General features: G+C 31.1%; 1 protein-coding gene and 1 long non-coding RNA gene across 5 annotated transcripts in view; one reads left to right on the top strand and one right to left on the bottom strand.

The window, feature by feature from the left end:
* Usp20-33 (Ubiquitin specific protease 20/33) overlaps nt 1-14,105 on the top strand; it is a 69,354-nt gene that overhangs the window by 53,927 nt on the left and 1,322 nt on the right. For all 4 annotated transcript variants that reach the window (XM_067285105.1, XM_067285103.1, XM_067285104.1 and 1 more), the window contains 6 exons: nt 912-1,017; nt 1,135-1,216; nt 4,033-4,141; nt 4,232-4,334; nt 9,778-9,846; nt 13,820-14,080. In XM_067285105.1, coding sequence (XP_067141206.1) covers nt 912-1,017; nt 1,135-1,216; nt 4,033-4,141; nt 4,232-4,334; nt 9,778-9,846; nt 13,820-14,080 — 730 coding nt within the window. The remainder of the gene's footprint in view (nt 1-911; nt 1,018-1,134; nt 1,217-4,032; nt 4,142-4,231; nt 4,335-9,777; nt 9,847-13,819; nt 14,081-14,105) is intronic.
* On the bottom strand, nt 12,578-13,089 carry LOC136987376 (uncharacterized). Its single transcript, XR_010882609.1, has 2 exons — nt 12,893-13,089; nt 12,578-12,822 (listed from the first exon to the last, which is right to left on the bottom strand). It is a non-coding gene; the product is annotated as an uncharacterized lncRNA (long non-coding RNA).

Raw genomic sequence — 14,105 nt, 5'->3', positions numbered from 1 at the left:
CTTGAAGCTAATTAACTTTTATAGATGAAAAAGATTTGAGAGGCCTTGATGATGATAAACTATTACTTTTATTATCAGGTAAGTATCAACAACAGCACATGATCTTAACCCATCCTATTTGATGTTATTTAGTACTGAAAATACAAAACATATTTGTGAAGACAACCAAAGACTACAAATTATAGATATTTTACTATGATGAATAATGCAAATGCATAAATATCAGTCTTTAATTTTTTAGTTAATTATACATGTTTTGTTGGTTATCAAAGTGGATTTTAAAAAGTAGACGAGCATTTTTCAGCAAATTATAATTATAAATCATTAAAAATATAAGTGAAAGTCTGTTAAATTCAGTAAACTGTTCATTTTTAGTTGTAGGAATGTCGTATTGAAAGATCACTGTTGTCATAATAATAATCCCGGAATTGAAAGTGAATAAATGATGATTGAATTTGACAATTTGTCCAAATTTTTTATTAATAAAACAAAAATCATCCTTTAAAAATTTCATCAAGAGACAGATTGGAACTAGGATTCAAGTTGCATATAAGATAGTTATGGCATAGGGTCTCAAGCTGTGTGGAATAAGTTTAAATGTTTCATGATTTTATAAATTTATTATTTATTGAATCGGAAAGGCATGTTATTATATAGATTAGGGCCCTGCACATTTAAATTCTGAAACTGATTTGAACTTTCCATATTAAGAGAGATGTTCTCAATACAAGGACAAACTTCAAGACACATTTTCTCTCTGTTCCTTATTTATAAAGTTTATCAGAAATTAATTAGTTTCATTATTAAAATATATCAAATTACTTGTTAGTATTTTAGCTAAGCATGTATTGCATATAAAAATTTTTTTATTATTCCATATTATGCTAAAATAAATGTAATTTCTTCTATAGCCTGGATTACTTCATTTCTATATATCAAAACAATGGGCTAACAAATTTAATACATTTGCTGAACCAGGGCCAATTACAAATAATGATTTCTTGTGTGTTCATGGAGGTAAGTCTTTTGATAGTTGCTAATTTAAATTAGAAGTTTTTAATGTAAAATTTGTAAATAATTTTAATATAGTTGTTTGAATTATTTATTGAAGATTAATCAATTACATTCTCTTAGGTGTTCCACCTAATAAAGTTATGTTTGTGGACGATCTCTGTACTGAACTCTCTCAAGCAGTATGGGAGTATTTACACGATACGTAAGTAAAATTTGTGTTATGTATTTTAATAATCAAACATATCTAACAACTGGATTATTTTTAGAGTAAATTTACGTAAGAGGGGAAATTATTGAAAACTTGGTAACACACATTCATGGTGATTAGATATAGCATGTTCAAGTCTTGCTCCATGTATTATTTAATTAACTCCTAATTATTAATTAATCTTGGCATGCGATGGCAGTGTAATCACCCACCTTTAGAATAAATTCTGTAGTTTAGATTAATCAATAATTAAGTTAATTCTAGCTCAAAAATAATCTGGCTGATAGATATGTTTGACTATTAATTATCCATATTAAGGATTTAAGATCAGTTTATAGTCCAAAAGCAGAATGGAGTTTAAAGATTGATAGCTGTTGGAGTTGACAAGAACATCATAGTTTATAGTTAAACTCTGGCCAGTGCCTAACTTGACATGGCATGGTGTTTGCATCAAAGTTACATTCGACTTTGGAGTTGTGTTGCTAAATCAGAAACGATACATGATAATTTGGCAACAGTCAAATTCTACATATTTTTTTGCAAAATAATTTTGAAGATTACACATAGAACATCATTAAATCAGCATCATTGACAGATTCCAGATTACAGAATTTTTCTGACCTAACCATTCAGACATTACTAGCTTTGTATATTTTTAATTAAATATTTTCAGTTGTGTTTATAAAATAAATTTTATTAATTTATTAAATTATTTTTCCCAAGTATAACAAATAATACTAACTATAATATTGTATAAGAAATTTAAAAACTACTATTTTATATAATAATTGCAAATTCCACACTTGATGTGGACCAGATATAAAGTGGGAAAAGTAATGGATGTCCATGTTTTTTATGCACATTTCCTGCCTTAATTAAATATAAATAGCTACTTCACAGTGTTTAAAAGTACTAAGTAAGTACAGGTTTTTAAATTTCTCAAAATTTTAAGTTTTGTAAATATATTTAAACAGAAAAAGTAGAAATTAAGATTTCGAAAGACTACAAATTTTTATTAAAAATTAAGAAATCTTCCAAAATAACAAATATTACTTACTATATTATTTATTAATGAAAAGGAATAATTTCACTTGCATCGCAGATTAAAATATTATCTTAAATGATAAGAGAATTGTGATTGTTCACGAAATAAATTTTACATAAATGGTTTTTAATTATGATTTCTGTCAGTAAGTCGACTCTAGCCGATCGGAAGCGTGGTTTGTTTTCTAGTGGTGCTGCGGATAGTGTGAATGTAACGGAATTCACAAACTCTACTGTCACTGATCTGTACTTCCACCAGACTGTAAACTAACCCTTAATCTTTCTATTAGTTTATTTTAAAAGAAAAGAAAAATGCTAACTTATAAAATTTTTATACAGTTGAAGATTCATATTCACAGTTGATATTTAACTTTTTTCATTGTTGTGAATCTAAAATTCATTTATTCATGAAAGAATAAAATTTAACAAAACAATGAATACAGAGACAATTATACAAATTTTATCATTCTTATCTTAATCTCATTCTTTTGCGATTTACATTATTGATCATTAGATGAGGCTAGTGGATACCATCTTGTAGTTTTTCATGTTATTTTGGCACATGCATTATCATGGACAACAAATGTGTTTTATATTAATAGCGTTACGGATGTTAGAATTTTACTTCATCCTTACAAATTAACAATGTCATCTGAACAAAATTACTAATGGAGATATCAAAAAGATTTAAAAAAAAACTAATGTTAATGGAATTTGTTCTCAATGATGATATAAATTAAATATATATATATATATATTATATTATATTATAATTATGTTTAATGGAAAAACTAGAAAATTATGGAACTATTTGATTTAGGCTGTAAGAATTCTTAGATGAAACACTGTAAAACATTCTATTAGAACCAGGTGTGTTGATAGCTGACTGTTGCGCTGTATGTTAGAATATAAAGAAAATATTCTTCAGTGTAGTGGTCGCCAGCCAGTGGTCTGCAGAGAAATTTGGACTTCGATCATCTCAAAGTTATACAAAGTATTACAAAAGAAATGCAAAATGCTCGGTTGCTTTTTCATACTCATTGGGGGTTTTTTTTATTTGAATCTAAAACCAAACACGAAATGACTGTTATCAATAAATAATAATGTCAATAAATCAATAAATAATGTTGTGAGGTAATTATTGTCCTTCATGGAAAAGAGCCAAGAATCCATAAACTTATTTCAAACAAGCAGCAACAAACTTCACACTAATTTGTTATAATTAAACAATTGAATTGCATATTAATAAAGTAAAATAGAACTTTTATGATCATTATTCTATAGATGTTTGTATCTTTTAAAAAAATTTATGATCATGGTCCATGGGATTCAAAATTGCAAATTTAGTGATCTGTGATGTCAGAAAGGTAGGCAACCACTGCTTTAGGGATAAAGCATTGAAATATTTAAGTACTGAAAATTGTACATTGAAAATTAGGAAACTTAATAAATCAGCAAAGACAAGACATTATTTAAATGTACCTACTTTTTCTTTTTGGTTATATAATTTAAATATATATATTTAGCTAATGGATCCTCTTGAAATTTTTCAAATTATTTACATTAATTTTTGAAGTTAGCGCAGAATCTTTCGTCTTACTGCTTTTAGCTGATTTAAATCAATCAACAATCATTATGTTAATGTTTTAACCATTAGTAGTACAATTTTCCTTTTTTTTTTAAATCTAATGTTATGTTACTAAAACAATTTCTATTTTAATATAAAATTTTAAATGTAATATTAAAATATATCTCACCAATAATAGATTTGGTGGAGGTCCATCATGCACACACCTCTATTCATGTCCAATTTGTCAAGCAGAACAGGAATGTTTAGACAGGAGAAGAAAACAGGAACATGATATATTTGTGTTGGTAAGAAATATTGAATCATTGTAGTTTAGAAAAAATTGATATATTTTTTTTGAAAGGAAAAAGTGAGAGTTTTTTTAATTATTTTTATAGTTGAATAAAGAATTCCAGAGTCAAGATAGTCCACCTGCAATATATGCAATAAGCATGAACTGGTTTAAACAATGGGAGAACTTTGTAAGAAGTAAAGAATATGGTATGTACTGTTATATAATTTATGTTAAAGTAATTCAAGTTAATGTAGTGTTTTTATAGTTTATTTAAAAGACAAATTAAAATAAACTATACAAATAAACATCAAACCAAACCTGATATCCTAAGCCAATGCACCAACATCTGCTGTAAATAATCAGCCAAAATTTACCCGATTATTTACGGCAGATGTTGGTGTATTGGCTTAAAATAAACTATCAAATTGTATCATTTAGCTAAATCTGTCTTTGCAATCTAGCCATTTGATGTAAATATTATCGCCATCAAAAAAGATTGAAATTTATTTATAACTTCATCTATGCAGTCTGATTTATTTCTACAATTTAGTTAATTTTTTTAAATTTTAGGAACCTTTCTTAACCATTCTATTCATTTCAACTGTCATACACTTTTATTAAGATAAGTTGGATAATTTTGAATTTCGGATGTTATACTGTCATCCTTAAAGATAGGAGCATTACATTATATTGATTTAAATAAAAATAAATAATTCTGTTGTATGTTACTAATAAAATTAAGGTGCAGGCCAATTTTTGCTGTTCTTATAAAGGGAAGAGAGAAATAAGTTAGGAGACAATAGTATGAGTTTATACAACTTTATACGTACATGGGTATTATTAACAATAGTTTTGGAGCTACAGCTGTTTGAAAATTGTTCACGTACACAACAATAATGAATGATACACATATTCACAAAAACACAAGTTTACAATTTGTGTTTGAAGGTGATGTGTCATTTCTTTGAGACACTCAGAAATGACTGTGTATCTGTTAACAAGTTTGAGTCACATCACAGCATCTCCTAAAAGCAGATGTTGGACACACTGGCAATGATAGAGATTTAAGCCAAAGCAATGTAAAGTTCAATTGCAGAGCATATTGTGGTTCACAGTTAAATTTTTGAGCATTTGTGAACATGTAAATATAATAAATGTTTCATTCATTATTACTGTGTACTGTATATGAGCAACTTTACTCTCGTTCCTCACCAACCAGCCACTTCTATTGTGGGCTTGGTCAAATCCACAATGAATATAATTAAAAGGGCTTACAGTCCACACATTGGAAAATCAACATTTATAGAATATTTCAGTGTTTTTTTGATCCAAGCACTTTGCATCCACCACATACTGTACAGTATAACTTTGCCATTACACATTTACATTAGTGTATGCCTAGCTTTGCTTTCACTGATCAATACGATCAAAATTATCTTCTTTTCTTTAGTAAGGTCATATTTGATGTTCAACAAGGCTGAACAATTTAGTTGTAGACAGTGCTGTTTTTCTAAAAAAAACACTGCTGATATTATGAACAAAGTTATTGATACCTTTTAGGCTATCTGCCAGTATGGCGCACCAGTATATTCAGGCTGAATATTAGCCCTGATCTTAGGCCTTCCTTAGACCTACTTGGGATAAGCTACTACATAAAAAATTTTAAATAATAATTTAAAACAAGTCCTAAGTTTTCAATTCCGTTTAGTTGTTGTCTACAAAGCACAATACTTTAATACATGCCAGTTTGAATACCTCACACCCAAATTGCATTATTTACAATTTTTACAAAGTGTGCTGACGGCTCACTACAAAAATTTTCCTCCTCCCAAACATGATCTCCCACTCAAGTTATTTCTGGTTCATAATGGTGTATGCAAGGAAACAAAACAATACTCTTGACATCATCAGTTATAGATATGCATGGAAATTGAAATTTTTCTAGGTTCTGCTTCATTTGCTTTGGTATTCAATCAAAATGTTTAAGACATCTGCACCCAGTTGCAGTATCCTGCTAAAGTTTGCAAGTTAAAAGTTTTATTTCTATAGAAATTTGCCATCCTTTGCATTTGCAATCTTCACATTGCTGTATTTACCCAATGTGCAAATGATGATTATTAAAGTTATGTAAATAAAGGAAGATGATATGACTTAATTAATGACACTTGTCACATTTGTGGGTGCGCCGGGAGGTGGACGAAGTCGCACCTCCTTTTTCTCGGCTAACAGGTCGGTGAGACCTGCCCACGGTCAAGATGGCGGTTCAGATTTGTTACGTGTCACGCGTTGTGAAAGTGAGGAAGTGGATGGGTCTGACAATAGAGCGGCGGTGATACTCGAATAAATGACATCAATGAAAACAACAACAATTTATTAGGAATAAAAGCTACAGTTACAATTAGGGGCGAGCTACCATCGCCTAAGTTTAGGATACACGGAGGGAGAGTTTACACGAATTGGGGAGGTCATACCTCTTGGTCTGAGTAGTTCTTGTAATACGTTCGGGGTATCCTCGGGTTCCTTTCTTACGACGTTGGTTTCCCTCGGGATGCACACACTGTTTAATGGACACTCCGTAACCAACCCCCTTTCCCTCTCTCGTCGCCCTTTTATCTTCTAGGTCACGTTCCTCTCCTTCACCAACCAGCACTATTCGGATTTTGTTCCTCATGATTCATTTTTTCTCCGCGGGAAACAAGCAATAAAAATTTTATTGTTAGCATTTGGTTCCGGCGGGGTCGAATTTTCACACATTTTAATGTGCAGCATAATACTTCCAGAATATTGATATTGTCCTAGAATTCTAATATCATTTTGTTTTCTTTCTAGTAAACTTGATAAAAAAGTAGGCTTAAATTTTATATTTTATAATGTTAAATCACAAAAACACAGTAAGTACAATGTATCTCACCCTCTCTCTAACTATTTATAAAAAGCTGTATTACTTCCTAAATTTTTATCACTGTTAAATATTTCAGATAATTCGACTATTAGATTATTCAAAATTTTTTTCTGGATCCTTTGGAATTTGCAAAAACGAGAGTTTATCACATACGAGTATTAATACAATTAGCTTAATATCAAATTAAAAGCATTAATGTCCAGATTATAGTTAGTTAATATATTTATTAATGCCAATTATTCTATTAAATAAGCAGATTTAGCAAATAAAATTTTCAATAGTTGAACTTGTTTTTTTGTATTAGGTCTTACATTGAATTTATCATTCACAGATATTTATTTGCATCAGTACTTTTCTCAACTGAAATTTATTGAATAATAATAATAATAATAATAATAATAATACATCCATCACTCATTGCATTCTTTCAAAACACTATGCAGCACTGGAGAACAACACTACATCTCAGGGTTAGTAACACTTCCATACAAACAAACCAAATTTTTATTAGGCGAGGAATTTTTCAAGGAGATTCCTTGAGTCCTCTCTGGTTCTGCCTAGCCCTGAACCCATTATCCAACATGTTAAACAACACGCAATATGGTTACAATATCAGACACGAAAAAACAACACAGTTTACACTGTCACATCTCATGTACATGGATGACATAAAACTTTATGCATCCACACAAAAACAACTTCATCAACTCCTACAAATCACACATTCATACACCAAGGACATACAAATGGAATTTGGCCTAGATAAATGCAAAACAGTTCACATAGAAAAAGGAATCCTGAAGAAAGAAGATTTTGCACTTGGAAATGGAGACATTATTGAATCCATGGAAGAGGGCGAGTTCTACAAGTATTTAGGATTCCAACAGGCCAAACTAACAGAACATACACAAATAAAGCAAAGATTAATTAAAGAATACCAAAGTAGGTTAAATGCTATTCTCAGAACACAATTAAATGCAAAACACACAGTTAAAGCAATAAACACATATGTCATCCCAGTACTCACATATTCTTTTGGAGTTATACATTGGACTCACACAGATCTTGAGCAACTCCAAAGGAAAACAAGAACAACACTTACTAAGCATAAACATCATCATCCTAAATCCGCCACAGAAAGATTAACCCTTCCACGTAAAGATGGCGGACGTGGCCTGATTGACATAGTTAACCTTCACTACAAACAAATACAGTCACTGTGAGAGTTTTTCTACAAAAAACAAGAAACATCACAATTACATAAAGCAGTAACTCTAGCAGACTCAAATAACACACCATTAAACTTATACTCACATCATATGGACACAACACAACATATAAAAAGCATAGACACTATTAAGCAATTGTGGGCTCGAAAGGCACTCCATGGCAGGCATCCTTATGATCTGGCCCAGGATTTTGTTGACAAAACTGCGTCAAACAGCTGGTTAGCTCGGGGATTTCTCTTTGGGGAGACAGAAGGGTTCATGATTGCCATACAGGATCAGGTCATAAATACTAAAAACTACAGAAAACACATACTCAAAGATGCAACACTCACAAATGACACATGCAGAAAATGTCACATCATGCCAGAAACTATACAACACATCACCTCTGGTTGCAAGCTCTTGGCACAGACAGATTATCTACACAGACATAATCAAGTAGCAAATATAATACACCAAGAGCTTGTAAAGAAACACAAATTAGTAGACATCCACGAACCATACTACAAATACATTCCACAGACAGTATTGGAAAACAACACGCACAAAATGTACTACGACAGAGCCATAATCACAGATAAAACAATTTACCACAACAGACCAGACATCACACTCATTGACAAACACAATAAAATCACATACATTATAGACATATCCATTCCAAACACTCACAATATACAAAATGCATGCACTGAAAAAATTAGCAAGTACACAGAACTCGCCCAGGAAATAAGGCATCTGTGGAGGATGGATAGGGTGCTTATTGTACCTGTTGTTCTCTCCTCTACAGGTGTCATACCACACACACTACACAAAAGCCTGGGCACATTACAATTGAGTAGAAACACATACATCACACTACAGAAGGCCACTATATTGAATACATGTCATATTGTGAGAAAATTCCTGAATACAGACACACACACTGATACACTTCTTTAATTTCTGTTTTGGTTACTATGCCTTGACTTTGGTTCGGCATAGTACACAGCCACCGGTGTTAACCGAGTATATCTCACTTAACCCAACATAATAATAATAATATAAATTTTTCTATGCCTAAATTTGAGTTGAAATTTTGCAATTTTGATATTGTAATTTCAACATTGGAAATATCGCACAGTGAGGGAAATGTGGGTATACTTTAATATCTTGCCAAAATAAGTACCAAAATCAATAATGGCATAAATAACTGTCCCACAATATTCAACATTTTCTTTTGTTTTCCTTAAGTTGTTCTATAGCAGCTAAAATTCTAGGTTGGGATTTATCTTGGGCGCTAAGAATTCTCCTTATCAATCCAAACAACTTACAACTTCAGAAAATTTATATGGTAAATTAAGTGAATAATTTAATCCATCTTTTATACCACAAAATACAGTAATTTGTATATTAAGCTCTAAAATTCTATTTTCCTACATAGTCTATATTATTATTATTATTTCAATTCAGTTTTTCCTCATTGTTTATATAAAGTATGTTATAATAACAAAAAAATTATTTCTTAATATTTTACAGATCCACCAGGTCCAATAGATAACAACAACATCTGTTATATGAAAGGAAATCAAGGATATTTAAAATTGGGTAAATATTTTTTTTATATGTAAATTATTTATAAATACAGATTAACAAACTTCTATATAAGAATCATGTACACTTACAACACAAAATCTGTATCAAAAACACACATACATATACTTTTTACAAACTACTACCAGCACAGATTTTTAATAGACATTAGTTAAATGGATAATGACAAACGTTTTTGGGCACTTCAGTGGCCTTTGTCAGGTTAGACAATCTTTTTGAAACTTTAAATTAATTTATATGTTCAATGAAAGTTACAAAATCTTTTTAAAGTTTCAAAAAGATTTTGTAACCTGAAGAGGGCTAAAAACATTTGTCATCTTCAGTTTATCTAATGTCCTATTAAAAATTTGTGCTGGCAATAATGTGTAAAAGTATCCGTGTTTTGAACTGCTCTGGCTTTTGGGAGCTGTCTTCGTAATTTATATTAAATTATTAAGAAGATTAAACCTTATATCTCCTAATCCAATTGGAAAAATTGTGTGTTACTGGTAATGCAATGGTCTTTTTTTGTAACCCTCCTAAACAAGTATGGTGTATCCTAGTCTCCATGTGCTAGAAGACTAGTTTTTTTTTTTTTTTTTTTTTTGTTATAGATCGTGTTTATGTATTAAAATGTATAAGAAATAACTGGATTAGTCAAAAGAAAACCAATCATTAATGCATATATTTTCCTGATGATAAACTCTGTAAAATTTATTCAACTTTATTTGGAACTAAAAGATTTGCATGAACAAAGAATATAATAATTTAAACTGTGACCATATTTTAATAAGTGTTATGTTCATGCAACATTGCTCATTGCATAAATTGTATTACAAATATTTAACAAATGTGGAACAGCAAAACTTTTAAACTTGTACATCATATTTTTCCTGTTAGCAATAGAGTTATGTGGTCTTCTATTAACCGCTTTCAGGGGAAAAGTTTTGAATTGAAATAACATGGCTTCCAGTTTACATTGCAAATTCATAATTGGTTAATTGGGGCCTCCTGCCCCTATGGTTTCCTTATCTGGTCTTGTCTTTCATCTATTTAACTCTGTTCTTGAGATTAAGGAAAGACAGAGACATATGGACAACAGTGGGAATTTATAGGTCTACAGTTTTTTCAAATTGCAGCCCAATTTAGAATCTCTGGAAGAAAACAATTGGCCAGAGCGGGTCTTGGACCCACACCACATCTTGGATCCCGTTTATTGTGCAGATGCATTACCAATTATACTACCTGGATCTTCATTTGATCTTTGTTTAATAGATCATTTGGCAAATTGTTTGGCATTACTTAAAAATCAGATTTATGAACTATCATGTACCGTATTTACTCGCATATAAGACAAGGTTTTTATTCATTTTTTACTGCTTTGAAAACCTAGGTCGTCCTATACATGCGAGTGAAGGATTTGCATTTTTGCAGTAATTTCTGTGAACCGTGTATGCTTCATGCTGTCATTACAGGTCTACAGTCTATTTAGCATAACTTAGCACCTACTGTAAACAAATTAAGACACACTTTCCTTTGTTTATTGGTTTAATACTATGTCCATTAATTAAAAACCGCATTGCATCTCATTCGTTCGCAGAAAATAGTTTCTAGTTATTTATAAAAACATTAATGAAGTACAGGTCACTTAGCAATGATTATAAATGTAGTTATTTTATATTAGTTAAATTGTTATTTTTAACGAATATTAGCACATTCTGAATCATTAAAAATAAATGTTTTCCGGTCATGCACATTATAATGTTTCGGTTTTGTTTTCCATTCATCACGTATTAAGGCAAACACGGTTGTTTGCCTTAATACATGCATTTAATATTTTATTTGTGATTAAACGAAATAAAATTAGAGATGTATTAACAAATCTAATTTTCTTTATTTTGATCTCTACAGTCATACCTTATCCTATACACGAGATTGTCTTATCTCCGATTTCTTGGTATATATATATAAATGTGTGTGTGTGTGTGTGTGTGTGTCTTACCAAGGTGAAAGCAGAAGCTGCTGAGAGCCACAGAGGACCATGGACTCCATGGCTCTCGGCATCATCCCCAGTTGGTACTGACTGTGAGTGATCAGTATGATACATCTAAATTAATAGCTCTGGAAGTGAAGATCAGACTGAGATCTATGTAGCATAATTAGCAATGTATTTGCACAACAAGCAGGAGTTGTAGGCTCAAACCCTGCAAGTCTTTTCTTACAGAAATTTTAAATTAAAATTATCATGAGATGGCAGCCTAACCACCTATCTCAAGTCAAATTACATCTAATTATTATATTGGCCTTATTGTAGTCTGAGAAAAATATTATTTGAACAATGCCAAATTATCAAAGAAACTCATTGGTTGCTGAAACACTCTTCACATACTTTGCTTGTAGTAGGTTAATATTACATTCAAGAACTTGTGAAAGATTATTTTTTCTAGGTGCAGTTCAAACTGATGTCTTAGAAGTTTGCATTGGTAATTACAGGCCAGTTACTTGGATCTCAATATTAGAGAGGTTGCAGCCATTGTATTCAGCCCAAAACGTGAACAGCGGACCGTCGAGCGCCGCCATCTGGCAATTCTAGACAGTCGATAATAGCGTTCACTATGTCTAGCATGGCGAGTAGAAGATCGGTTTAAACTTCATTTTTTTGTGATTGGGGTTAAAATTATGACCCATTTTATTAAAATAATGATTATTTAAGCATTTACGAATAATATTGTAAAGGAACAGATGATTTTAATCCAGAAATTATTTAATTACTCAATTTTTTTGCAAGTGATGTGAAATGCCTATAGAATTCACATATTTTTATCTTCATAATAGCTTATCTTAAGGTTCTTCCATGGCATCTTCTACCATCAACAGTGTAATACATTTGTAAATTTTCTAAGCTGCTTTCGAATTTATATAAGCCACTACTTCCCTTGACAAAAGTATGAGGTAGTCTTATTGTCCGATCGTATGGTAGGAGACACCACGCTAATTAAAAATAATTAGTGTTATTAAACATCCTATAAATACTTTTATACAGTTTAATTTGTTTATTTACCTTTGCTCGTAACCCTCGATGTTAAATGTATCTGCCATTTTTCAACAAATTTCCCGCGAGTCAATGCGCGACATTCACTGAGTCACATGATGATGTAAACGTGCACTGCAACAATTTTTTTCTTGGAGTTAAAACATAAACCGTGTACTTCTGCTTGCCGTGTACAAGTAACATTTGTACTTGTGCTGCAACTTCTCTATTCTCTCTGTAAGGAAAGTTTCTGAATCAGAATCTAAACTCAAAATGCAGCTCTCTCTTCAATTGAGTGAGGTTATCTTCAAATACATACAGCAACACAACTGTAGGTAATTTTGAATGAAAATTGTATTTTTGATCCATTTACCTATACATTGGACAACAAAATGCTTCCCCCAAATTATTATGAATAATAATAAGTTAAAATTGGAATTATAGGTTTATCTAGCTGGATATTATATTTATTCTAATATCAGAATTGAGAGTTGTGGTTCTTATAAACAAAATGCTATTTATCCAAAACATCTGAAAATAAAAACACTTTTTCTTTAGTTGTTATAGTCCAGGGATGGCAAACCTGTTTGAGTCCGCGTGCCATATTGTAAGCATACTTAGCTTTAAAGATGTTAATGCGTGCAAAAGTCTTAGACTTCGAATAATGATATTTAAAGAAATTAAACGAATACACTTTAATTCGAATAAATGTAAAAAATCTGATTGAAAAAAGGATGATCAAGTGATAAACAGAAAGGATGATTGAAAAAGATACTGTAAAAATCATATGATACGTCACGTGCCAGATGATTTCTCTTACGTGCCACTTTGGGCACGCTTGCCATAGGTTCGCCACCCCTGTTATAGTCCAAGAGATCCTATAACTCATATCATCACGGAGTAGTTAAATTTCATTCGATTTTGTCATTAAAATTTATTCCAGTAATATATTTTTAGGATCAGATTATGGTTCTCTGTCAGAAGAAATGTGGATATTTCTGCACAATATTTATGGAGGAGGTCCCGAAGTATTCCTACAAAATGTATCTTGTGTAACCATGAATAATCCTAATTCTCAGTCCAGTGGAATTCATGCTTCTAACAGTTCATCGTCTACTCGTATCAGTTCACAATCAGGAGGAGTATCTTCGTCCTTGTCTTGCAATCCGAAACCATCCTCAAACATCTCTAGTCATAATTATTCATCTAATATTTCAGGTATATTTTCAAAAACAATAATAAA

The sequence above is a fragment of the Centruroides vittatus genome, unplaced genomic scaffold (assembly GCF_030686945.1).
Source record: "Centruroides vittatus isolate TY-2023 unplaced genomic scaffold, ASM3068694v2 scaffold_1519, whole genome shotgun sequence".
Classification (NCBI taxonomy): Eukaryota; Metazoa; Arthropoda; class Arachnida; order Scorpiones; family Buthidae; genus Centruroides; species Centruroides vittatus.
This window is presented reverse-complemented; position numbering and strand designations above follow the sequence as displayed.